Source organism: Xenia sp. Carnegie-2017, unplaced genomic scaffold (assembly GCF_021976095.1).
Source record: "Xenia sp. Carnegie-2017 unplaced genomic scaffold, XeniaSp_v1 HiC_scaffold_2, whole genome shotgun sequence".
NCBI lineage: Eukaryota > Metazoa > Cnidaria > Anthozoa > Malacalcyonacea > Xeniidae > Xenia > Xenia sp. Carnegie-2017.
Window position 1 is genome coordinate 4,038,193 of NW_025813482.1, and position 23,469 is coordinate 4,061,661.

At 33.3% G+C, this 23,469-nt stretch overlaps 2 protein-coding genes across 2 annotated transcripts in view; both read left to right on the forward strand.

Annotated features, from left to right (window-relative positions):
* LOC124440216 (integrin alpha-4-like) overlaps positions 1-17,158 on the forward strand; it is a 90,649-nt gene extending 73,491 nt beyond the window's left edge. The window contains exons 8-32 of the mRNA XM_046990540.1: positions 257-297; positions 766-834; positions 1,416-1,474; positions 2,387-2,474; positions 2,831-2,963; positions 3,230-3,345; positions 3,712-3,811; positions 4,309-4,354; positions 4,825-4,926; positions 5,455-5,510; positions 6,642-6,805; positions 7,635-7,781; positions 8,633-8,694; positions 9,258-9,405; positions 9,506-9,595; positions 11,004-11,083; positions 11,596-11,682; positions 12,202-12,322; positions 12,679-12,788; positions 13,137-13,208; positions 14,312-14,356; positions 14,884-14,997; positions 15,779-15,874; positions 16,007-16,132; positions 16,827-17,158. Of these exons, the coding sequence (XP_046846496.1) occupies positions 257-297; positions 766-834; positions 1,416-1,474; positions 2,387-2,474; positions 2,831-2,963; positions 3,230-3,345; positions 3,712-3,811; positions 4,309-4,354; positions 4,825-4,926; positions 5,455-5,510; positions 6,642-6,805; positions 7,635-7,781; positions 8,633-8,694; positions 9,258-9,405; positions 9,506-9,595; positions 11,004-11,083; positions 11,596-11,682; positions 12,202-12,322; positions 12,679-12,788; positions 13,137-13,182 (1,865 nt within the window). The 3' untranslated portion in view covers positions 13,183-13,208; positions 14,312-14,356; positions 14,884-14,997; ... (1 more) ...; positions 16,007-16,132; positions 16,827-17,158. The remainder of the gene's footprint in view (positions 1-256; positions 298-765; positions 835-1,415; positions 1,475-2,386; positions 2,475-2,830; positions 2,964-3,229; positions 3,346-3,711; positions 3,812-4,308; positions 4,355-4,824; positions 4,927-5,454; positions 5,511-6,641; positions 6,806-7,634; positions 7,782-8,632; positions 8,695-9,257; positions 9,406-9,505; positions 9,596-11,003; positions 11,084-11,595; positions 11,683-12,201; positions 12,323-12,678; positions 12,789-13,136; positions 13,209-14,311; positions 14,357-14,883; positions 14,998-15,778; positions 15,875-16,006; positions 16,133-16,826) is intronic.
* Positions 17,159-17,743: 585 nt separating this feature from the next.
* LOC124440223 (TBC1 domain family member 5-like) lies at positions 17,744-22,247 on the forward strand. The gene is made up of 7 exons (XM_046990549.1): positions 17,744-18,386; positions 18,643-19,196; positions 19,522-19,693; positions 19,938-20,110; positions 20,789-20,891; positions 21,128-21,204; positions 21,295-22,247. Exons 2-7 carry the CDS (start codon positions 19,143-19,145, stop codon positions 21,604-21,606), a joined length of 891 nt encoding a protein of 296 aa, XP_046846505.1. The 5' UTR covers positions 17,744-18,386; positions 18,643-19,142; the 3' UTR covers positions 21,607-22,247.
* The last annotated feature ends 1,222 nt before the right edge of the window (positions 22,248-23,469 follow it).

Below are 23,469 nucleotides of genomic sequence, written 5' to 3' on the forward strand. Positions count from 1 at the left end.
GTAAAATGCATGTACGCTTGGCATTCCTATGTTTTGTTTTGGTGACTTCATATGCGAGTTTTCTCTGTTGTCTGTGGGTTTGTAAATACACACAAAAATATCTTTATTAGTAATCTTGCTTACAACAACAAAGTGTTATAACAAATGCTATAAATAGATCTCAAATTTGCAAGAAATTGTTGTGGCCAGTTTAGGATTCGCAAAAGTTTGAATTCGAATCAGAAATGATCATGCAATTCATATTTTTTTTGTTTAGCAATTGCATCTGGGTACCCAAGATTCGGATATTCAGGACAGGTTTGTTTGTTTGAATTTTTTTATAATTGTCAACGTGCGGGGCTCTTATTTTTCCCATTTTTTTGATAATGAACGTAATTCTGATATGCTGCAATTTATAAGTTATATAAGGATTACATTTCACGTTTGGCAAGGGAGCGTTGACAATTAAATCATTAAACATTACTTTCATCTCTGGGTAGTCTAGATTTTTTTTTCATTAGTATCGTTTGCACAGGTATACAGGGTGCACGTGTATTAGAAAAAGTTTGAAAATTTAGAAATTTTGATGAAATGATAGCTTTCTGAACATTTCATTAAATGTTTAGCAATTTTTGATACGCTATGTAGTTTGTATCATGGCAGTAGTTACTTATACACACATTATTTATAGATGATTGAATGTTAATTGTGTACTACACATCTACTTTTGGAACAACGGGAGTATCGTATTTACTACAAAATTACTATATTTCATTGTTATAACAGGTTAGAGTTTATCGTGAAAACTTGGATTCCACTATCGTTGATATTTTTCCACCAAAAAAAGTCCAAGAAGTAAGTATAGTTAGTTGATTAGCATATGTTTAAATAGCGCAATTACCTCGGATGAAATTATTTACAACAGAACTTGATTTGTTATAAACGAAACAAAAAATTGTTGGAGTTAGCCGGAGGTTTGCCTTTTAAGTGAGGATTATAAGAGAGGGGCTGAAAACAGGCTAGAAGCTAGTTAATTTTTCATGCAAACTTACTAGTGCATGCTAATTCCCGCAACACATGATTCAATATCTTGAAAAGATTTTTCTATTTATTAAAATACCCAATCCAGTAAATGCATAAGTCGAAAAACTGAAAATTGTTGCACATGACTATGATTTGTTGTAAATTTTAAGACGAAGCAATTGATTATTTTATTTTGACATTTGTTTTCAATGCCTTTATTACTTACGTTTGCTTGAGTAGTGATTTTTCACTAAGAGAGTTAGGTGATGCGGTGTATGGCTCACAGAAATGTAGGCTGGTATATAGTTACTGTGATTAGTTGCCAGCTACAATAGTTATTTTATCAAGTTGACTTATACGCGCATCGAGATGCGAGATTATCGCTCATGTCTTTGAGTTATTTTGTTTTTTAGAGAAATGAGTTTATCTTCTTTGGAGCTTCCGTTTGTGGAATTGATGTAAACGCTGATGGGTAAATTATTTTTAGCATAAAGGATCAATACTGCTCGCGTATTATGCTTTAAAGCATGAGAAAAAAAAATTTGTATGTATTCCAGCTTTGCTTTTTCATTCATTTCTTATACGAAATGTTTTTGGGTGTTTCAAATGTTGTGAGAGCTCAAATTAAAGGAAGTAGATGATTGTTGACTATTAAGCCCTTAATAACCGAGCGCGAGGTCTTTTCAGAGAAATATAGGACCGAGGTTTTTCTGTACAGACCGAGCCCGTAGTGCGAAATTTGTACAAAAAGACAGAGGTCCGATATTTCTCAGTAAAGACCGAGAAAGCGAGGTTATTAAAAGGTTTATTATATGGCATTATTTGACCTGAAACGAAGCTTGCTTTCTTTCTCGTCCTTGCTGTTTTTTTACCGGTTGGCTTTCACTTTTATAGTTTTCGTTCATAGAAAATAAATCGTTTCAAATTTTATTGTCTGGATAGTTTAACTGCTTTGCAAATGTTTTTCCTTCGAATCACGTTCGTAAATGTTTTTTTTTTGTTTCGTTTATTTTGCGTTTTGCTGTTTGAAATTTCTTTACATTTGACTGTAAAATTACGTCTTTTGGACCGTAGTCGATTACGAGAAAATAATGAACCGGCAAAAATGTTTCTGAGCCAATCAAAGCGCGCCATTTAGCCTGAAGTGACGCTTGCCATATAATAATAAATCATAATAGAAATGGCTAACTTTATACTCCTTAATTCACAGTTATAAGAATTTGATACTTCATGTCATGGAAAATTTAGCTTGCTTTGTTTTCCAGTAACTCTAGTGATTGGGTGAATCATACACGTGATATATGACATTCATGAATCTGAGTGCATCGGTGATCATGAAGCGGACCAATATTTTTTATTAATTTGTTTTTTTGCCTTGATATAGTTTTTCTGATCTATTAGTTGGAGCCCCATTCTTCAGCGACAGAGGTGATGAAGGTCGTGTTTACGTATATCTTAGTGTACTAACTCAGGTAAATTACTGTTCACTATTTTATACTCATTTAGTATTTGCTGGATTCTTGAACCTTATGTCTTACAAGCATGAAACAGTTAAGGAAAAATTGTGCCTACATTGGGCGGTGAAAAGTTTGGCTAAGTTTCACGCAAAATTCTGTGCCATATAATTTATACAACTTTGTAATGACAAGTTTTTAAGTACAGCATAATTTAACTGTAGTAAAAAAGACAAAACATAAGAAATGTTCTGCACGAGTATAAGTCCACTTGGTGCGCGAATTCAAAACCAAGGGAAAATATGTACTGTGCTAAAGTATCTAAAATTCAAAATAATGCGAAGCTGGAGTTTATTAACATTTATATTTTCTAGAATCGAATCCTTGAACTTTCTCCTAATGAGAAAACGCGACATGATCCTGGTTTACGGGGCAGTAACACTATGGAGGCAAGATTTGGATGGTCCATAACACGCGCAGGAGATCTTAATAATGATGGGATTTTAGGTATATTTACAATTAAATGCGGTTGATTATTTGTTTTTTGTTGTGCAGGTTAATAGCATGATGTCGATTATAAGTTGTTAAAGACAGCAAGAGCTAAGAAATTGTGGATGTTTTTTCGTGTGAAATTTCTTTGTTTTACTTTTCAACTTGTATACATAAAGCCATGCTAAAACACTAATCACAAAGCTACTTGTGACTTAAAGAGTTATTTAAAACGGCTTAATGATCGATTTGATCTCACTTGTTGTGATTTTATCTTACACCAGATTTCATTATTGGAGCACCTCAAGATCAACCAGATATTGACGGAGATGGTTTTGGCAATGGCGCCATATATATTTATCATGGACGTAGGGATGGTATATTTAACGATTATCAGCAGGTATGGTTTTGTTGCTTTTCCACAATTTTTATAGCAAGTAACAATCTGGACGGGGTTTTTTCATAAACTGTTAACTGCATAAATTTCAATATCCAAGTTTGTGATTTTACTGTCAATGTTTTTTAACGTATTTTATTCTTTACTTAAATACTCACCAAAACTTTAGTTTTAAGTTTAGCGAACGGATGTAGCACAGTAGTGCTTAGCTAATAATTACATTGCTGTCCCCCGGAAATTGAGGCTAAGTTTGCACAACACTACACTCAATTATTTTTGCGTGCATCGTAATTATTATCAGGTCAATTCTATGGGATTGTGTGAATTGATACTTTCCAAAGTTAGCTCAACACTTAATTTTTTCTTTAGAAAATAACGGCCGAAACAGTCAAGAAGTTTTATCCTAATTTTCAGCAGTTTGGATACTCTGTTGCGGCTATGGTTGACACTAACAATGATCTATATCCAGGTTTTAGCAACAGCACGTCGTATTATTTTCGCTAGTCATGAATGATTATCAAGTTATTTTATGTTTTTGAAGTAATACATGAAAATAGCTAATACTTGAACATGCAAAACTTTTAAAATGGTTTTGTTAAGTGAAAAGAAAAACGTTTTAAAGTTAAGAACAAAGTGAAGCTGTAAATTTTATAGTTTTAAGAGTATTTATGCAGCATTCACTGTTCAATTTAACAAATGATGCATGTTTAGGTTTTCATGAAGTACAGCTGTATTTTTTGTCCTATTCATGGGGCTTGGAGCGATTGTCAATTCCGTTTCGACTGCCTTAAAAAATTTTAGAACAGTAAAATGTTGCAAGCAATGACAAGAAACACTTTTGAAATGGATTGTACTATAAAACGACTCAGCTAAAATCTATGAAAGCTATAAGGATTTATCTGTGATTTCGATTCACCCAGCGTTGTGTTTTGATTTCCTAAACTCAAAAAAAGAATTTTTTTATAGATATTGCAGTCGGGGCATGGAAAAGTGATAGAGTTCTTTTGCTGAGGTATTTTCATTTATTCTTTTTGAATTGGATATGTGATGATTAATCATAGAGCAGTACCAATTGCAACGAATTAAATAAATTAGTTAACGCTATCAAAAATCTATAAGGAACTTATGAAATTATCAGTCTTCTACTGTTTACGTAAACAATTTAAATAAATGTATGGTACAAGTTAGTTAATTATTGGTATAAATGCTTGCATTTGAATTTACGTGAATTTAAAGAAAGTGATTTTGTATGGAATTTCAATTATGTCAGAATTTAATGCTTTTAGAAATGAACAAGCTTGAGCATGTAGGAAATAATTTGAGTGGTTACGTACTTTTAAAATTTTGCTGTCGTTTTATTGAAAGTTTTATTTCTGACCAATTAAATTGTTTGTGTTCGTCGGCGTCAGGTTAAGAGCGAAATTTTACTTCGAGTTGAAGTTGCCCAATAATCACTAATTTTTTGTTAATTTACTTTCTAAGGACTCGCCCAATAATGAACTTGGACGTTTCGTTGACTTTAAGCAGGAAGGAGATACTTGTGGAAAATTATACCGTATTCTGTCCCAACAGTTCTATACAATGGTAAGAATTATATTCTCTATATTTTTCTTGATGTGTAAACAATAAACCTGGCTTAACTTGGTTAATGTGTTTTAAATGAGACTACAACTCGTGTAACCAGTGCATCCCTCTGGTTACGAGCCTGGGGGAGATGTCACTTGTGGAAGTTGTCCATCAAGGGAGATGTAAGCATTGAGAGTTGTTTATGATGGGAAATTTTAACGGGGACAGAAACCATCAAGGGGAAATGTTAACGTATACAGTACCGCTCGCGTATTTGTTAACATAATTTTGCGTGTGATACGCGTATCCTTTTCATATCATACATATATCATTCTCGTATCATACGCGTATGTTTTTCGTATCATACGCGTTTCATACGCGTACCGTATGTTAACAAATACGCAAGCGGTATTGTATGTCAGTATAAAAATTTGACCAGACGAAATGTTGGTCGTGGAGAATGAGAAAGGTATATTATGAGAGAAATCAGAACATAAGAGTCCGTTCACTTGTGATGTTGTTGTAACAAGCTTTTTTTTTATCTAGTTTGGATGTTACAGTGTGTTTCCAATACATCGGCAAAAGTGTCTCTGGTCCTTATGGTACGTATGCATGGTGAAGTTTAGATGATTAACTGTTTCTGTTCAAATGATTGTAATTGCTTTTGGTCGAAGAGAATTGCATGACAGAATATCGAAATCAACTTATGTCAGTGACAATAGTGAGAATAAAGCTCAAAACTATCAAATATGTAGTTATACGGAATGGAAGGTATTGTTGTGTATTGTTGACATTTCATTTCCCTTTTGCTACAACATTTGTATCATTGTAATAAGATCAACGAAAATATTTTTTACAGAACCGTTTGTTGTGCAAATCATACAAATAAACCACGACTCTTTTAAAAATATAGACATGTTTTGGCATGCTTTTGTGATCTTCATTGTTTATGAAAGTGTATAGTGATCATTCATAAAGATGGAAGGAGATTAGTCATCTTTTTAGACCTAGTCGAAACTATTAACATGATATGAATATACAACTTCCATTTTTTGAACAGAAACACAAAAGCTGTACACTGCATTTATCATTTTATCTACAAATGTAAATTTAGTCGGCACAACTGTGTAAAAATATGATGTCAAAGCAGCCATTTTGGCAGGTTTACTTCAAATACCAATGCTTAACAGTGCATGAAGACAGAAGGCAACTTCTTTCACTTGATTGGATTTTCAGCCCACGGGTGGACATTGAACCTCCATTGGTAAACTTTAAATAAACATGTTGCTTAGTAGTTTTACTTTTAAAACGTATGTTTACGTTAATATTGCTTGCTTTCAATAATAATTCATTTTTTTATATACCGAAGATAGCATAAGCTCTCCGAAACATGCCTATTTTAAAAGATTCGTTGTCTTTTTGTCACAGTTTTGTGTTGTTATAATATTATGAAAATCACACTTTATGCTGCAAACCTCAAAATTTGTAAAATTCAAGGAATTTCGATATGGCTAAAGCAGATAGGTTTTGCACAAGCTTGTGTCAAAACATAAAAGCGTTTATTGTTCTTTCATAAATAATCACTGTTGAGTATGTGGAAAGTTGCTGTAGACTGAAAAGTTAAGAGAGGATTGCAATAATATTTTTTTGACGTACATTGTGTTTACGTAAAGAAACCTAAATCTTTTCATTCAGAAGACATACTTAGTTGAGTCTGTTTGTTTTCATCCTAGAAATTCAATACCAGTTCGATTTGGATTATCAAACATGGCAAAATTTTAATAGGAGAGTGTATTTTAATGAATCAGGAAATGAAATTTACTCCAAGCGTGATAAAATAAGACTTCCAGGCAAGAATGTTACGTCTTGTGTGGAATTCACTCACATTCATGTTAAAGTAAGTCAATATCTTTCTTAGTCGTTGTGCTTATTGGGCTAGACAGTTGTTAACCTAACACCAATGTCGCTTTCATGCTGAACGCTGGCTAAGATTGTCATTGTCATATTTCTGTCGTGATATGATGGTTTGTAAGGATAAGGGGAGGGGCTAAGGGCTACTATTATGGTTAAAGGGGCTACTATTATGGTTAAAGGGGCTACTATTATGGTTAAAGGGGCTACTTTATTCTGAAGGGGCTACTATTATTAGGGTTAAGGTCGAAGTTAGGGAGTTTAAAGTAAGTGTTTACTTTAAGGTCACTTTTAGGAGTAATGTATGGGGATTAGGGTTTTGTACGGTTGTTGAGGTTACTTCACTTACGTATTGATCCTTTGTTGGTGTGTTTCTACAAGCGAATAAATACTTTGAACCAAAAATGCCATGAGCTTGTTTTCAGCCATGAGCTTGTTTTGTTGATATTTTTGTTTTGTCCTTTTTAACATCATGTAATTTATGTGGATGTCAACATATCGTTGTAAAATACTACATGACTTACAAGTACTTTGCTTTTCACGCGCTTTTCGTGTATTTCAAAGTTCTTGCAACAGAAAATCATTTAGTCTTTCTCAAATGAAGTAATGTTAACTTCATCAATCGAAATCTTGAAAAAACTACGTTTTATACAAACGGTTTAATGGGAAATTAATGTGAAGGTGGCTTTTTTCAAGCTTAAATACTAACAGCTTTATCCACCCCATATAGTCGCTTCAAAACGTTCGATCGCAGTACTTCTAATTCTTTTCATTGTGTACGTTAAAATTCTTTCTTACATTTTGTGAATTTGTAGGAAAATAATCTTGTGGACCGATTGAGGCTTGGAGCCAACAGCATCGGTTTCAAAATAAATTACAGTCTAATTTTACCACCAAACTGCGAAAATACGACTTTATGTCCAGTTTTGGATACAAGTAAAGGCTCTGTTAGAACGGAACAGGTAGGAATAATTTGGAATATGACTTACTACTTTTGTAAGGAAGAGTTTCTGTTTGTAAAGTAGTTTTGTTAGTAGTACTAGGGATTAATATAATTTTCTGATTAAATTTTTTTAAATATTCCGATTTTATGGGAAATTTAAAACATTTGTCCGTGAAAAGTTCAGAGCAAATTTACACAGATTTATTAACAGGTTTATGAAATTCTTTCGTAACTAATTTTGCCATTATTTGTTGTTTTATAACCACTTTTATGGAAAAGTAATTCCTTGTAAAACAATTAGCATTTCATTGGCGAATCGCACATTGAAAGAGTGAAGTTGTCACTACGCAATGTAACTGTACCAATAGAAAGTTTTAGTTTGGCGTTGACGACAAAATGCAAATGTCACGTGATCAAGTCTTTCCAGTTTACGTTGCGGTTCAGGTTTTAACGGCATGAAGCACTTCTTGTGGTAGGTGATGTACGGCAAGCTTTTACTATTAATACACCAAGTGACGTTTATGGCCCATTGTAATTATTTTATGTGAGTATACATCACGAATATGCCTTTTTCATCGACAAACGTATAACAAAACATGAAATCTAGCTCCTGACAATGCAAATTATAAAAGACAAATGCAAAACGCCAAACTATATTCAAGTTTTTTCGAAACGGCAAACCTCAACGGCAAGCAGGTAGTTGAGGTTTATCGTTTGCCGCAGACGCTAAACTAAAACTCGCTATTATCGTGAATTGTTTCTGAGACCACCTGTTTTTGGGCTACCATTGTCGTTAATTAGACTGAGAAAACCTGTTTGTAGGCTACCATTATTGTGAATTGTTGATTGTACTGAGAAACCTGTTTGTAGGCTACCATTATTGTGAATTGTACTGACAACGAATGCAATTATGATCTCAAAACGACAATAAGGTAACATTTTCGTTTATTCTTTACTTGCACTTTTAGATTTGCGCGACTACACGTGTTAGATTTTCTTTGGTTTTTCAAAACAAAAGAAATTTTAACAAAATTATTTAAAAACTACTTACTACACGCTGGGAGATTGTCAAAAGGGCTCAAATACTGGAAGCGTCGGTCGCTCGTAGCTTCCAGTTTTTTTGGTGATATACCGAGCGACCATCAATCATTCTGAGCTCATTGAAAGAAAACATGTTTGGTTTGAAATACTTGAATAGGTATTGAAAGACAAGTTCAAAAAAGAGCAACAACAAAATACATTTGAAAACGTTTTTCGTTCACTTTTTAGCTTTGTCAACATTGAATAGTTTTATTGTGTATTTTAACTAATTTTATGTATTTGTACTAAATACATATGTTTAAGCAAAATTTTCAACTGTCGTAGGCTCGTAGCGAATCGTCGTTTTATTGTCATCACTAACATTGTTCATATATCTTAACTTTAGTGTGCAGCAGCTATATTATTTGTATTAACTGGATTGAATTGATTTGGTGTGTAACTTTTTTTTGTTTAGTGTTGATGAAAATGAAATAATTATTGGTGAAACCAATTCCAGAAAAGTGACTGTTGAACTCAGCAGTTCTGGCGAAGTTGCGTACAATCCTACCATAGCATTAACTCATGACCCGTCATTACAATATGAAGATTTCGATGTATCCGATGTAAGTTATTGTTTCAGTATTTTTGTTAATAAACTATGTATTAATGAACGATAACGATTTGTTTGTAGACATTGTGAATTTTTCTCTGTCAATTTTATAGAGATCGTTCAGAATTGTGCCAGATGCAACACTAAGTAGACCTGATTACGATTTGTTTCAACTTCAAGGACCCCTTGATCCAGATCAAAAGGTTAACCTTTTGGGTTTCATATGAAGTAGTTGTGAATCATTAAGCCTTTTTAAGAACAGGCATATTATTGTGGGTTGCCACGCACATGCGCTGTTCATTATTTTATTACGCAAAAATGACATCCGACCTTTAGGCCAACTGACGTCCATATTATTGATCTCTATGTTTCTTCAGGATGTAGCATACACTATATATTTTCGTTAATTACCAAAACGGTTGCGTTTTAGCGTATACTCCGCTCTCTATTTTACTGATTAAAGTTTGAATTTAACACTCAGCAGCTAAAGATATTTTACAAGTATAAGCTTTGCAGAAGATCACAAACATCTAATATGTCTCGTTTCGGCGACTTATGCAAAAGACTTTATTCGCCATATTTGTACACAATTTGTGTATCTCGCAATGCTCTAGTCAGGAAAATGCAAAGCTAAATGTGTTTTTCTTTCGAGTTTTAATGGTTCTACAAAACATAAAAAATGACAGTGAATTATATAAAATACATAATAGAGTCAAAGTATGAGCTATAGCCTAGAACTACAATAAAACTTATATTTACAATTCCTCCGCATTCAAAGGTAAAACTTAAGTTCAAATCGGGAAGAATTTCGACAAAAATCTCCTATTAAAATATCATTTAGAAAATACTGCAACTACAAACCAAAAATACAAATGAGATTTAATACATTACATTGTTTAAGGTTTCAGATTACTGTTAAGATCTGATGTTATGTAAGGAATGGTAAAATGGAGTTGACAAGATAAAATGGGCTGGGAGTGATGGGAAAAGTGCAAATATAAAAAACAGGGGTTGAACTAAAAAGGTTCAGGGGAATGGAGCAGCCTTGGATGTTAAGTGATGTCTTTCATTTAGAAATTCAGCTTGGGTGAAACGACACGTTTTATGAACACCAGAATCTTTGAACACTTGGGAAATACTCCTACTACTGGAAAACGCTATTCTAACTTTTTAATGTCAAGTGTTCTTTATCACATTAATACTTTTAACCACCATTCTTTTCAAGATTTAAAATCATTTTATATTGCTCATACACACTCGAACTTGAACACGTGGTTTAGGCTAACCACGTGTACGCAGTGCGTACCTGTTTTTTTAAAGCGATTTATATACCTTACGATAATATCTTAAGAATCTGGTATTACCTTATTACGATTACCTTACCTTACCTTAAGATACCTTAAGAATACCAGGGTCTGGTATTCTTACGATACCAGACCCTGGTATCGTAATGGTACGCTTGCGGGAAAGAAGATCAGGAGAAGATCTGCTTACTTTTTCGGCGCACATGCGCGTAGCACATGCAAGACCGGCGTATTTTTTTAATTGAGAAGTTTTACAACTGATATAAACTATGTGAGCGTAAAGTTAATCTTTAGATTTTTTTGACAGGTGACACTGGAAATTACATACTCGACCACCGCTGTAGTTGGTAAAAAAAAGAATCTGGAAATTTTTGTTAGGGTGAACGCGTAAGTCTGTTTTCTTTATATTTTAATTGGTTATTTGCCATATCAGACGGAGTATTTGTTAAAGTTACATGCTTCTTGTGGCTTTATAAACGCTACGTTGAACCGTGCGTACAACTAATATTTTGTGTTACATATGATCAATTACATTAACCTCATTATAACTGATCCTCGAGGAATATAATTTTCTGAATATTAGAATTCTTGAGAAATATAATTCTTTACAAAATCGTGGATCCACGAGATTGATCTATTCAATCCTGATGATAACATAGGTTTTTTTGAACAGTGTTGTTCGCTTCTCCTGCTTGGTGTTGTGTTTGTACAGTAACGTATATAAATAAGCTATGAAAGAGATCTTTCATTGTTTTAGATGGTTATCGATCTTTGTAATTTAGCCTCGAATTTAGCAAACTCTTTCATACAATCAATGCGTTATGTGCTTTTGTGATGTATGACAATTCTTAACATTACATGTCATTTGATTTCTTTCTTATGTTTTTACTTTGTTTTAGGCTAAGCGGAAGCGAGATTAATGATGAAAATAACAACGCCAACATTTCTATGATTGTCAAGCGCAATGTCAGACTACAAATTACCGGGTATGTGGGACTATCTGCTTTTATTTTAAGTTTGGTTAAGTTGCATCTCACTAAGAAGACTGCTGTGTCTGAAAACTTAAGGAGTATTGTGAATTTGTAAAGAACTTTCTTTACAAGCTAATCATTGGATATTGATGTAACTTAGCTACCGTTGCACTCGTTGTCTTTTTAAATACACGTAAATCGGTCATCTATCGTAAACAACCTTTTTGCAGATGCGCAGTGACTTTGGTCAAATGTAATATCAATCAATAGCGGATCCAGCGTTCGTCAAAATAAATTATAGCTGTTCAATTTTAAAGTCAAAGTACTCTCAGAAAAACGCTATTGATTTTGAATTTCCGAAGAATGTAATTTTACTAATGGATTCGCCTTTTTTTTGATGTACTTAGAAATGTTAATACATGCTAAAATGTGCTACAGTAATTTTGACGTACCCTAGATCCGCCACTGTTATCAATATTACCAACTGATAAACTTTAAAACATTTTATTTAAAAGATGAACTTTGTGTTTTTAGCACAACTGTTCCTAAGTCACTAGACTATCCAGAAAAAGGTCCTGATTTAAATATAATAGACAACGACTATAGCTCTGTGAACATTACTTCTATTGGACCACCAGTAACCATTACTGTCGAGGTAAGGAGAAGATGAATTTCCCTTCCACCAATATTCTTTTCAAAACTATAATCCCGTATAACGAAGAAATAATTAGTTATATAGTCATTGTAGTGGTCACCTCCTAACTATGAAAAGAAAATTATCTTCGCTATTTGGTTCCATTGAAAATATTTCTAAATTTCTTGTCTCAATATATATGATTTCTATGACTTTTGATGATGCTTTTGTGATTTAAATCAGACATCTGACGTACCTCTATATGCATGCATTATATTACCTAACATAAATGCCCGTCAACTTTTGAGTTGATTTTTTGTTTTCAATCTATTGGATCTCATTATAGGTTTCTTACACGACGTTTATTCTTCATTTAGGTTGCAAATCAAGGTCAAAGTGATTTAGAAGATGTGAAACTTCGTATAAGCGTCCCTCTAACCGAAAAGACAAGGAATTCAATTATCTTCTGTATCCTGTCAGTATTAAGGTCAGTTCTGGCAGTTGTATGATTTTTATTTTGACAATGTTTTACATCGGCGATGTTTTTCTGTGAATTTATCGAAGTGGATTATTGGAATGGGAGAGTTCACAGTTTAATTTTGTTTAGTTTTTGTAAAGCACTGTGGAAAAGTTTGCTAGGCTATGGTGGAAATGTTTACAAGGCTATGTTGAAATTGTTGTTTCTATGTCATAAATGTTATGTTTTGTTTGTTTGATGTAAACTACACAAACAATTTTTGATATAAAGCATTAGGTTTAAGACGTTTCTGTAAACAATCTTATTTACATCTTTACCAACTGTTTAATGAACATTAAGTAACGTATGTCGTTTCAGGAAAGAGGTGATGCCAACAACGCAGTATGCAGTGGAAGAGCCTTGAATCCTGCTAACCTGTCCTTAACGGCGGTAAGAATAACCAGGAATAAACTAATTGTTTGAGACTGCGCGATGTATTTAACTTAATTAACTTTTTTAACTTTGACAACCTTAGCGGTAGTAATCTTCAGAGTCAAATTATCCTCAGCTCATCTTGACTCTGAGGATGACTACCACTAAGGTTGTCGAAACGTCAGTCAACACCAACAACAACAGTCCTTTTCAGGACTATACTAACCTGGACGATCTACATCTACAAACATGTATTTAACTTAATTATTTTTTGCGAGTTGCACATTTGCTGGTTACAGATTTTTAAGTTTGCCGTTCTTTGTGTCGATAAATAACTAGAACTTATTAGAATTAAAACGTCTAACGTTATATCAAAGTGCCAATGCTCAACAGAACATGAAATCAACATAAATTCTTTTCACTATATGGGATTTCTACCAACAAAACGACCGATGCAAACACTTAATATGTTAAATATAAGCACATAGTTTGATTCTATGTTAAATATATGTCTCTACTCATATTTAATTTTAATTATATTCAACTTATAGCCATTTAAAGTGCTATCTTAGTGCAGTGTTTGTTCCCTTTTTTCATTGGCTTTGTAAAAAGTACATGCTGTCAAATCCGTTTTTTGCAAAGGGAATTAAATGTAGTCTTTTCAGAGCGAGTTTATAGCCGTCAAATTGACGATTTTTGACAATTTTTTGGCGAACGTTTTGGCTGCTATGCTAGCTAAATTTTCATCATAAGAAGTACACATTCTCACCATTGAAATATCAGTTACTATTACCTTGGCGACTTCCGTATTCTGTATGACGTCAGATGAGCGGCCAAAAGGTTGCAGGCGAGGACGACTTTGGGTGTTTAACTTTGTCACTTTTCACTCAACTTGTATTGGTCATAAATATATCAAAATCCTTGTAAACGTCTGAATATTTGAAAATAGTTCTAAAGATAGCAAATACCACTTAGAAGTATTTTTAGATTTGTCACCACGACAAAGTCTCTATTTTATTAGTCTGAATATTTGTTCAAGTGTATGAAACTTTCACTTTATATACACTTTAAGAAAATTCAAATTCGTGGATGCCTTGTCACCGACATATTTTTTTTATCAGGACTCGCAAGGAAGAACTAGACGGAGAAGAAATACAGAAACCCTGGTATGGTCACGATTGCAGTTTATCTTAGACAATGGTTTAAATAAAATAAGATCGACCACTACGAAAGCAAAATATCTGAAAATTGACCCAAGTTTGTGAGGCGATAGTGCAATTACTTTGATTTAAATCTCGTTTTGTATGAAATGGCTTGGAGTTTTGCAGCCGGGTTAGAAGTGGCAAAATAACAACAGACAACGTATACTGGAACTTTTAGATAAATTATCCACAGTATTTTTTATTATTTGTTTTATTGCCTAAAGCTTTAGATATTCGAGTTCTTCTCAAGTATTAAGAATACTTTACTTTAAAAGTGTCTTCTAGAATCTAAATTATGTGTTTTGCCAAATACAAAAAAACGCGTTATTTTTGCCTGTATCGTTGTTCAACAAGTAATATTGATGAATTACTTAGTCTGTTTTAATCAAAACATTCAAACTGCTTCGAATTTGTTTTTCATCTCATCCACGAGTCAGGTGCAATGCCTTTGATTCAATTTTTCCATTGTTGTGAAACTTTCTTCTTTCTAGTCACCTCGGACGATGGATTCAGGACTGGTGACTTGTACAATCAAAGAAATTGAAAGAAATGGTCGTTTTGTGGCAGACTTAAATGTGCGACTGTGGACTGCGACTCTTGCTGCGGTAAGGCATAAAATAAATGAACATTTGTGGTAATACATTTCTTACTTCCAAAAATATTTTGACGAGGTGTGTTGCATCAACAACTTCCCAACACAGACAGTAGTTGAATGAGAGTTGATTATTGAAATCCGGTATATCAAAATTTATTTTGAAATCGGTTTTTGGTGATATTTTGTACACATGAATACGGTTATTTCGGTATTTTATACTGCGTAGTAACGAAGTGAAAGTGTCGTCGAGTAGAGCTTATCACAATCACGTTTACAAACTTAAGTTAAAACATGCAGCCAGGCGATAGTCACTGTCCTAGTTCATAAATACATCTTACGATTCGGCAGTTTTGGTTTAGCAAGTCAAAGACAAATACATAAATACCTATTTTAAAAAAAGGCGTCAAAATTCTATTTGAAGAACAAATATTTTTTGATTGTTTTTTTTCGTGGAAACACGTGCTATATGCTTTTTATTTTTCAAAGAATAAACTTCAAATTCACTATCGATATACCGGTATTTTGATGTCGGTATACCTGTATATACCGGTATTCTGATGTCGGTATACCTTTACATACTGGTATTCTGATGTCCGTATACCTGTATGTCCCGGTATTCTGATGTTAGTATTCCTGTATATACCAGTATTCTGATGTCGGTATACCTGTATTTACCGGTATTCTGGTGGTATTTGGTATTTGCGTTATCAACTACCTAACTTTGCCATAAGTATTTTTGAAATTTGCAAAACTTTGCCATTAATATCTGCAACTTTATTATACGGATTTAGTATTATCCTAAAGATCTTCTCATGATTGTCCAATTTAATGCTGAATATGTCAACAATCTTAATGAGAGCGAATCACCTCATCGTGGACATCAGGAGGTTAGCAATTTTACTTTTTCTTAAACATGCGAATTTTTATACATGTTTGATAACTTTCATACAGGTTTACCCTTAAGGAAGGCGTTCTGAGTTTGTTTGAACTGTTGTTTTTTACAATATCGTTTATTGTAGGTCACAATTCGAGTAACTCCTGAAAATGCTCCTGGAAAATCCAAATCAACTCCAGTGTGGGTTATTATTGTCTCTGTGCTTGGTGGTGTTTTGTTACTGGCTCTTTGTATTTTCGCTTTATTCAAAGTAAGCAAAAAGTTTTGTGTTAATAAGGTTTGAATTTGCTATAATAAATTCAGGATGGTAAAACACAAGATCATAGACACTCCGTAAATAGCAGACATTATTTAATCTAAACGTTTCGACAAGTGTTACATGTCATCTTCAGTAGAAATTGTTTTTTAAAATAGCAACAGCAAGTTGGTGAAGTTTAGGATAAGTGACGCGGAGTTTAGGCCAAAAGCAAACAGTTTCTACTGAAGATGGCATGTAACATTTGTCGGAACGTTTAGATTAAATTATGTTTACTATTTGCGGAGTGTCTATTGTCGTGTTTTACCAAAATACTCTTTGGCAGTCGTAATTTTTTTAAAGTCAGGATGGCCATTTATGTTTTATCAATTTTTACCACGACTTACTCATGTGTAGATGTCGCGTAATTCGTGTTTGTCACAGTCACATAGTTGTTATGGTTAGTAGTATTTCTTTTACCACTCTACAAGACTACGCTATACTCCTTAATTTTCTTTCTCATGGAAAGGTCTTATCTTTGTTCGTGCACTGCATGTAGCATTTAAGGAATATAAGATATTTACTGTGTTTGCACAGGCTTTTAAATTGCACCTGTTCGAAAGTTCTCACAAACATCTCCGGGGAATGTTTAGTAGCCAAATGATTTTTAAAATAGATTTCACATTACAAGTTATTTTATGTATTTCAGCTTGGATTCTTTAAACGAAATCGACCTCCAAAGGAGATATCACCTCCGCAAACAGATGAAGCACAACAGACTGAAGTTAATTAGGATTTTTATCTTCTTTAATTTGTATTATTGGTAATTAATGCACTGTTTGTACGGCAGACTTGCTTGACAATTTTATTTACGTAAAACTCGTACAATGAATCAATAATTTCCAGCACATGGTTGTATGTGTGTGAAACATTTGCCTTATTCGAAAAGCTGTAATATTTCATAATTGTATGTTAAAACTAATAATTTTGTATGAGTAACGCTCTTCAAACCAAGTGACAAGTAGAACGAGATCAAACGAATGGTTGGTACTAATTAGTAGAAACGTCACAAGTAAGACTAAAATTCTACTGACTAAAGCATACCACACTATGACCTACCTACAGTCGCGAATAAAAGTTTAAACTTTTAAGCTTTTTCATGAGTTCAGTAACATTTTAAAGAAACAAGGAAATTGAGCTTACTATTAAATGTGCATAACTAGGGACGGATAAAAAACATCTAAGGTGCTTGCACGATAAAAAATATTTACCAGAATGATAGTTTATTCGCTAAACTATTTGAGTATATTCAGACTGTAGCACATTGTTGCCATCTTCTCGATTTTATGCTGATCGGACTTGGGACTTTATCACGGGCTTTATCGGACTTTATTGAGGCTGTTGGTATTGTTCGTGGATTTTTATTTTAAGAAATAAGTTTGGGAGATTTCCAAAGGAAGAAATCCAAGATTTATAATTTGAAGAATAATTTTTGGGGAAAATTGATTAAACAAACTAATAAACTTTTTCTGAATGTAAGAAAGACAAAACTCGTTTGAACCAGTTAAAAACAGTTACCTTAATCTCAATAGATTCTTTGGTAAGATTTATGCAATTTGTTCTCAGTCTGCTAAATTGCAGAGAGAACTAAAAATTATTGCTGCAGAACTGGATAACCAACTGCGCAAAGTCGACAAAATTTTGACAACTAGATGGGTTGCATCCTCGTCTCGTGCAGTGAAATCTTTTGGAGAAATTATCCAGCTATGTAGAAGCATTTCTACACACTTTCACAGTCTAAAGACAAGCACAAAGCAACCTATGCTGGATTAGCAAAACGAATGGAGACGATAGAGTTTGTTGAAGACGTAGCCATTATGAAAGACATTGGGCAGCTTTCTATTTTGTCTGAATTACTACAGAAGGACTGTACCATTCTCAAAGCAACTGACTATTTGCAATTGTAACATTGTTAGAATTTCGGTATTGAGAAAACTTTGGCGGAGTTTGTTTAGAAGGGACGAATTAAAAGGCGTAGAAAATGCAAAGTGTGTTAAGATTGTACTTTGCATCGAGAACGACTTTGTAGACTTTATATCGTTTTTCTGGTTGATTTATTCTAGACGATGGGTACGATTGTTGTATGGTCGTGAGTTTACTACGATGGAAGATATTTTAACCCTTTGGGATGGTATATTTGCTGATGGTCTCTCTTTGGATTTAGTCGACTACGTCTATTTATCGTTGGTATGCAGCAAAAGAAGAAAATGTAACAACACTTATTTATTTTTGTGTGCACTTTATTAAGACATAACCCATTACAGTAACAATTGTTAACGGACTAATGGAGTTGTATTAACAATAAATTACCAACTCACTTTACTGACGATTTTGTGTTTGAAATCTTTTTTATAGTGTTATCATCGGATCATTTTGTATGCATTACTATATTGATGAAAACACCATATTGTAGAAAAAATGCTAAATTAGTAGGGTTTTGAGATATTTACTTGTTTATTTGACAGCTTTTCAATAAAATCAACGTCTTTCGTGAGAGATTTGGCAGGTGAAATTTCGACACGCTCATCGCCAAAAAAATGGTATAAGATGAACTGAAATACCCCCTTTTTTTTTGTCTGGAAAATTGCTACAGCCAACTGCCACGAACCTTTTTCTCATAATTTCCTTTGAAATTCAACGGGAAAACACTTTCACCGACTATTTGTTATTCAAACACATGCTTGAAGATGTGAACAGCTTACCCTATCTACGTCACGCTCTCAAACACGCCGTGGAACAAAACGGAAATAAAAAATGACATTTTTAAACCTCCATAAAAAGATAAATAGTCCCTCGAATTGATTTTTTTCTTTTTACAGTCACACCACGCAGTCAAATTTTCTTAAATGAAAGAAAACACGAAGATCATAGTTCCACTTTAACTTTGTCTCTGAGATGTTGGCGGCTCAAGTGAATTTGTTTTAATGTATTTTGAATATTTTTCTAGCTTGATCCTAAAAGAAAAATGGATTATCTGGCAAAAGAACAACTAAAGTCATCTGTCGCTCCTGAGTTTCCCGTATGTATTGCCTATTTTGAATAATTTAAGTGGAAATTGTTGGAATTTTGAACAATTTGTATTTCTGTTAAATTTCTATCTTTAGACTTAATGGTGCATTGTGTAATATTAGACAATATATTTTGATATTCATAAATAATGTTTTTTTTCCTATTTCTCCAAGAACAATTACTGGTTCCTACTTTTTTCATGCTACTTTTTATAGTTTAACTACAGTCAAGTCTGTAATTTTCTTGTGCTTACTTTCATTGGCCAAAGTTAATCTACAAAATAGTTCAAATACGCATGCGCGACTTCTTCATTCAATCAAAATGAATTATTGCAGAACCAAGATGCTTTTCATTCAAGAATAACAAATAGATTACAGGCTGTCTTGCAAGGCACCAGACAAATTCCATCAAAGAGAGGACCGGAAATCAATGATACATACAATGCTGAAAACAGATTGGAAAATAAATCCTCTGGTAATGAAAAAAAGAAACCAGTTGAAATGAAGGGTAAATATCTTGATTTCATCATCATCAGTTTTTTTTATCAAAAATAATAATGCTGACATGGAAAAAACTTTGAACGAAATTATTTTCGTGTAATGTTGTTTGTTCAATATTTATACTATGTGGCAAAAATTTCTTGGAGTCTGGAAATATTTTTCTTTATGGTGAATGTTCACATGATTTTGTTTATTTTAGTCACTTTTGACGAAGAATTTTGTGCATTGTTGTAATATTGCGAACAATTTAGAGAACAACAAGTCATCCCCGTCATCCCACATGTTCCCCAGTGATCCTGATGATGAAGATTTATTTATGATGTCACCAAGATCCAACAGAACATCTGCCAGTACGGCGTTTTTATCAAAACTATCATCGAAAGTTCGTCATCCAAGTCGAACTGATATCACTGCTTTACAGCAAGTATGTAGAAACTGTGCAATTGTTTTCTTCTGATGTGTAGAAACTGTGCAATTGTTTTCTTCTGATGTGTAGAAACTGTGCAATTGTTTTCTTCTGATGTGTAGAAACTGTGCAATTGTTTTCTTCTGATGTGCTAATTTGTCCTACTTTACAGAATATTTCATATTTGTTGCAGAATGAAAACTTATTTGCATGTGCTCCAAAGCACTTTAATTTACTTTCATATGCAAAAACCAATCGTTGAAATGCCAATATTTTTATTTGAATAGAACTCAGCAAAAAACGACAAGCTAAGTCATGACAAAAACTAGACTAAATCAAACAAAAACATTAGATAAATCGAATATTTCTGGAATTTGTGGCTAAATAAAATCAAGTTTATTCTATTATTTTTCAAATTTTGTAAAGGCTGAAAAATTATAATTACATAAAATAAATCAATCTCATCTACAGCTGCGTGAAAACTTAAATAGTTTTAATGGATTGAGAAAAAAATTTTTTGAAAATATCTTTGCGGCCTTTTTGAAAAGTATTTGGTACGTATAAAACTTAGTAACTTGATAAAACACCTTTACTCTTCGTTGAACAGTTGTCGTTACTTAACAATTTTATTTAAATCACCATGTCTATGAATTTAACAGGGAACACTCAAACAAGCGTGTGTTTGATATTTTTTAGGACCATGAACGTCTTCAAGATCAAGTCTCTCATTTCAAAGCGGAAGTAGATAAACTTCAGTCAATATCGATCTATTGTGGTTCTAAAATGGACACCTACATAAGTACGATGCTTTCATTTATCACTTTTTTATATAAAATATTGATTGGTGCTTGATGTACTTTTTGGCTTTCACTCCTATAATGCCTGTACGATTATTTACGAAATGGCATTAAATGAGGTTATGGCTGTACGAGATAACTTGTAAATTGGAAAATCCGTAACTTGGTATTTTGAGTGTTTCTTGATATATATTTGCCTCTAAATTATAGTGTCTTTGCTAATGTGCTTATTATTTAGATCATCTACAAGAACAAATAACTCAAGATGAGAAATGTATGGATGTTGTATACTTGTCCTTGGCTGGTCTAAAACAGGTAAAACGATGAGCTGAGAAAGTTATCTTTTATATATCGATATGCTGATACAATATATTGACAACCTGCATCTTCACTATATGCTTCCAGGTTCGTGACATCTTGAAAGGAACGTTAACATTTCATGGCTCAACAATCGAACATGATTCCGAATTCAGTCACATCGACACGGCTATTACATCTCTTACACCCAACACAAAAACCTCAAGTGATAATAAGCTACCGAACTCGTTACCAGTTCCTCTACTTGCGGACTACGGGCATTTTCAAAAGCAGAAGGAAGAATTTATCCTAATTGAATCTAGTGAAGGGCAAAACGATGACTGTGGTGCAAATGAAAGGACGTCTGATAACTTTAAACCTGAGAACGTCGATGATATTTCTTCTGACCTTATTGATTAACCAAATCACTTTCACAGAGATTCATCGATGCCAATTGTTACCAATACTTTTGGCGATTATGGCTCAACATAAGGCTTGCGTGATGTAGTCCTGTAAAAACATCTTTGTAATTTACTCTCTTCGCTTCCCAAACTTAGTATATTTTGCATGCTTTCTGATTTTCTGCACAACAAAAGCTTGGGGCAAGCGATCTTGCCTTTTTACTCTTTTTCCCGCTAAACACAATCAGTCACACAGGCATTCTCCCATTGCAATCTTTCATCGCCATTAGCTGTTTCACCTGTGCGTATGTCTTCTTGTACTGCAATTTATGTTGCTTTTGTCTAATAATTTTCCTGGGTTTTTGGAGGGTAAGGGATTCTGGCGATGGAGAGTTATATTACCAAGGATAAAAAGTAGCACTCTTACATCTTAAAAGTAACCTGGAAGTACTACATTTCTATGCCAATTTGAATACAGTTGATTTGAATACTATTGATTCGAGTACTAGTCATGTTGGATATTGAAAACATTATTTTTGTATAGACTATCGGTCACTCAATAGAAATTAATAATATTCAAAAATAGAATTGGTTCTTTCTTTTTATTTTTTTGTATTGTACTTATCATAATACGAAAAAAACCTTTTTCGATATAACTTATGTTTTTCGACTTACTATTTCTTTTCTTTCTTGAATGAAGATGGGTTTTCTTTGTTTTTACTTCTCCTAAAACTCCGTTCTCGTTGGTCGTCTACATAAAAATACCCACCATTGTCTCAGCCTGAAGAATAGGCAAGGGGGGAGTAGGTAAATATCATTTATTCCTGTACATAAAAAATGTTTTGGAGAAATGTCTGCTGCGCCCTCCCGCTTTTGAGCAGTTAAAAGTTTGAAACTTTAAATTGCTTGAAAACATGCATGATCAAATTATAGCCTTTTGTAACAGTTGACCCTATCAAAATTGTATCAACAATAAATTCCTGAAATTCTGTTTTTGCGCTGGCCATTTGCTGTTGTAACTTGTAAAGGCAAGTTTTATGGAAAGTATCTATATTGAGGTTGCTGCGAAAAATGGTTGTTTCTGAAGTTATTGGGCATATTTCAACGAACTTCGTAGTATTGATACAACGTGACCAACTATGGGGCGCCATCTGTTTATCATTTAGTAATTCAACACTGCATTTTTGCTTGATTTATGAGATAAAAAGAATTTTTTATTTTTTTTATCTGTTTACTTTCCTAGTACAAATTTTAACCAAATAATTTTGACTCCCAGAAGAACGAAAGTCTGAAAGTTTATTCAATAAAATCCTCCTAACTTTCACCAGATTTTACTTTTATATCGAAATATGATCTGATTGTGTGAACCATTTCACAAAACAATAAGGATTCCAGACAATTTTACATAGAAGTTCCATTTTAGTTAACTGCAAAATATTTCGATATTATACACTTATGATTTAAAAACTCCATGGACAATATTCGAAATTTAAATATGAGTTTCAACTTTCAACTAAACAACAGATGCACTTTATCTTTGAGATTATGATGAAATGCTGAAAACTGTGTCATAAAAAGTCTAATGTTTGTTTAATCATTGATCAAATCTTGTGTCTTGACTTGACATCTCATAATTTCACAAAAAAGTGTTAGGAAGGCTCAATATATGGCTTTTCGCATGAATACGACAAAAATAAATATTATTGTTAGTAATTGGCTTCCATCCAGTGTTCTTTAATCGATGCACCTGGCATGTCATTAGTGTTACCTTCTACAGGTTACTTACTTTTGGTTTGAGTTTGACATTGTTCTGTCTTACGAGGTAAACTGGAAATATGACTCACTGCAAAACGCGTGCTCACATTTCTTAATGTCAAATCAT

Excerpts from the sequence above, each read along its gene's own strand:
- LOC124440223 (XM_046990549.1), top strand. The coding sequence starts at position 19,143 with ATGGATTATCTGGCAAAAGAACAACTAAAGTCATCTGTCGCTCCTGAG. Across the intron at positions 19,694-19,937 it reads GAAACCAGTTGAAATGAAGG|AGAACAACAAGTCATCCCCG; the intron begins GTAAATATCTTG and ends CGAACAATTTAG. Across the intron at positions 20,111-20,788 it reads ATATCACTGCTTTACAGCAA|GACCATGAACGTCTTCAAGA; the intron begins GTATGTAGAAAC and ends GATATTTTTTAG.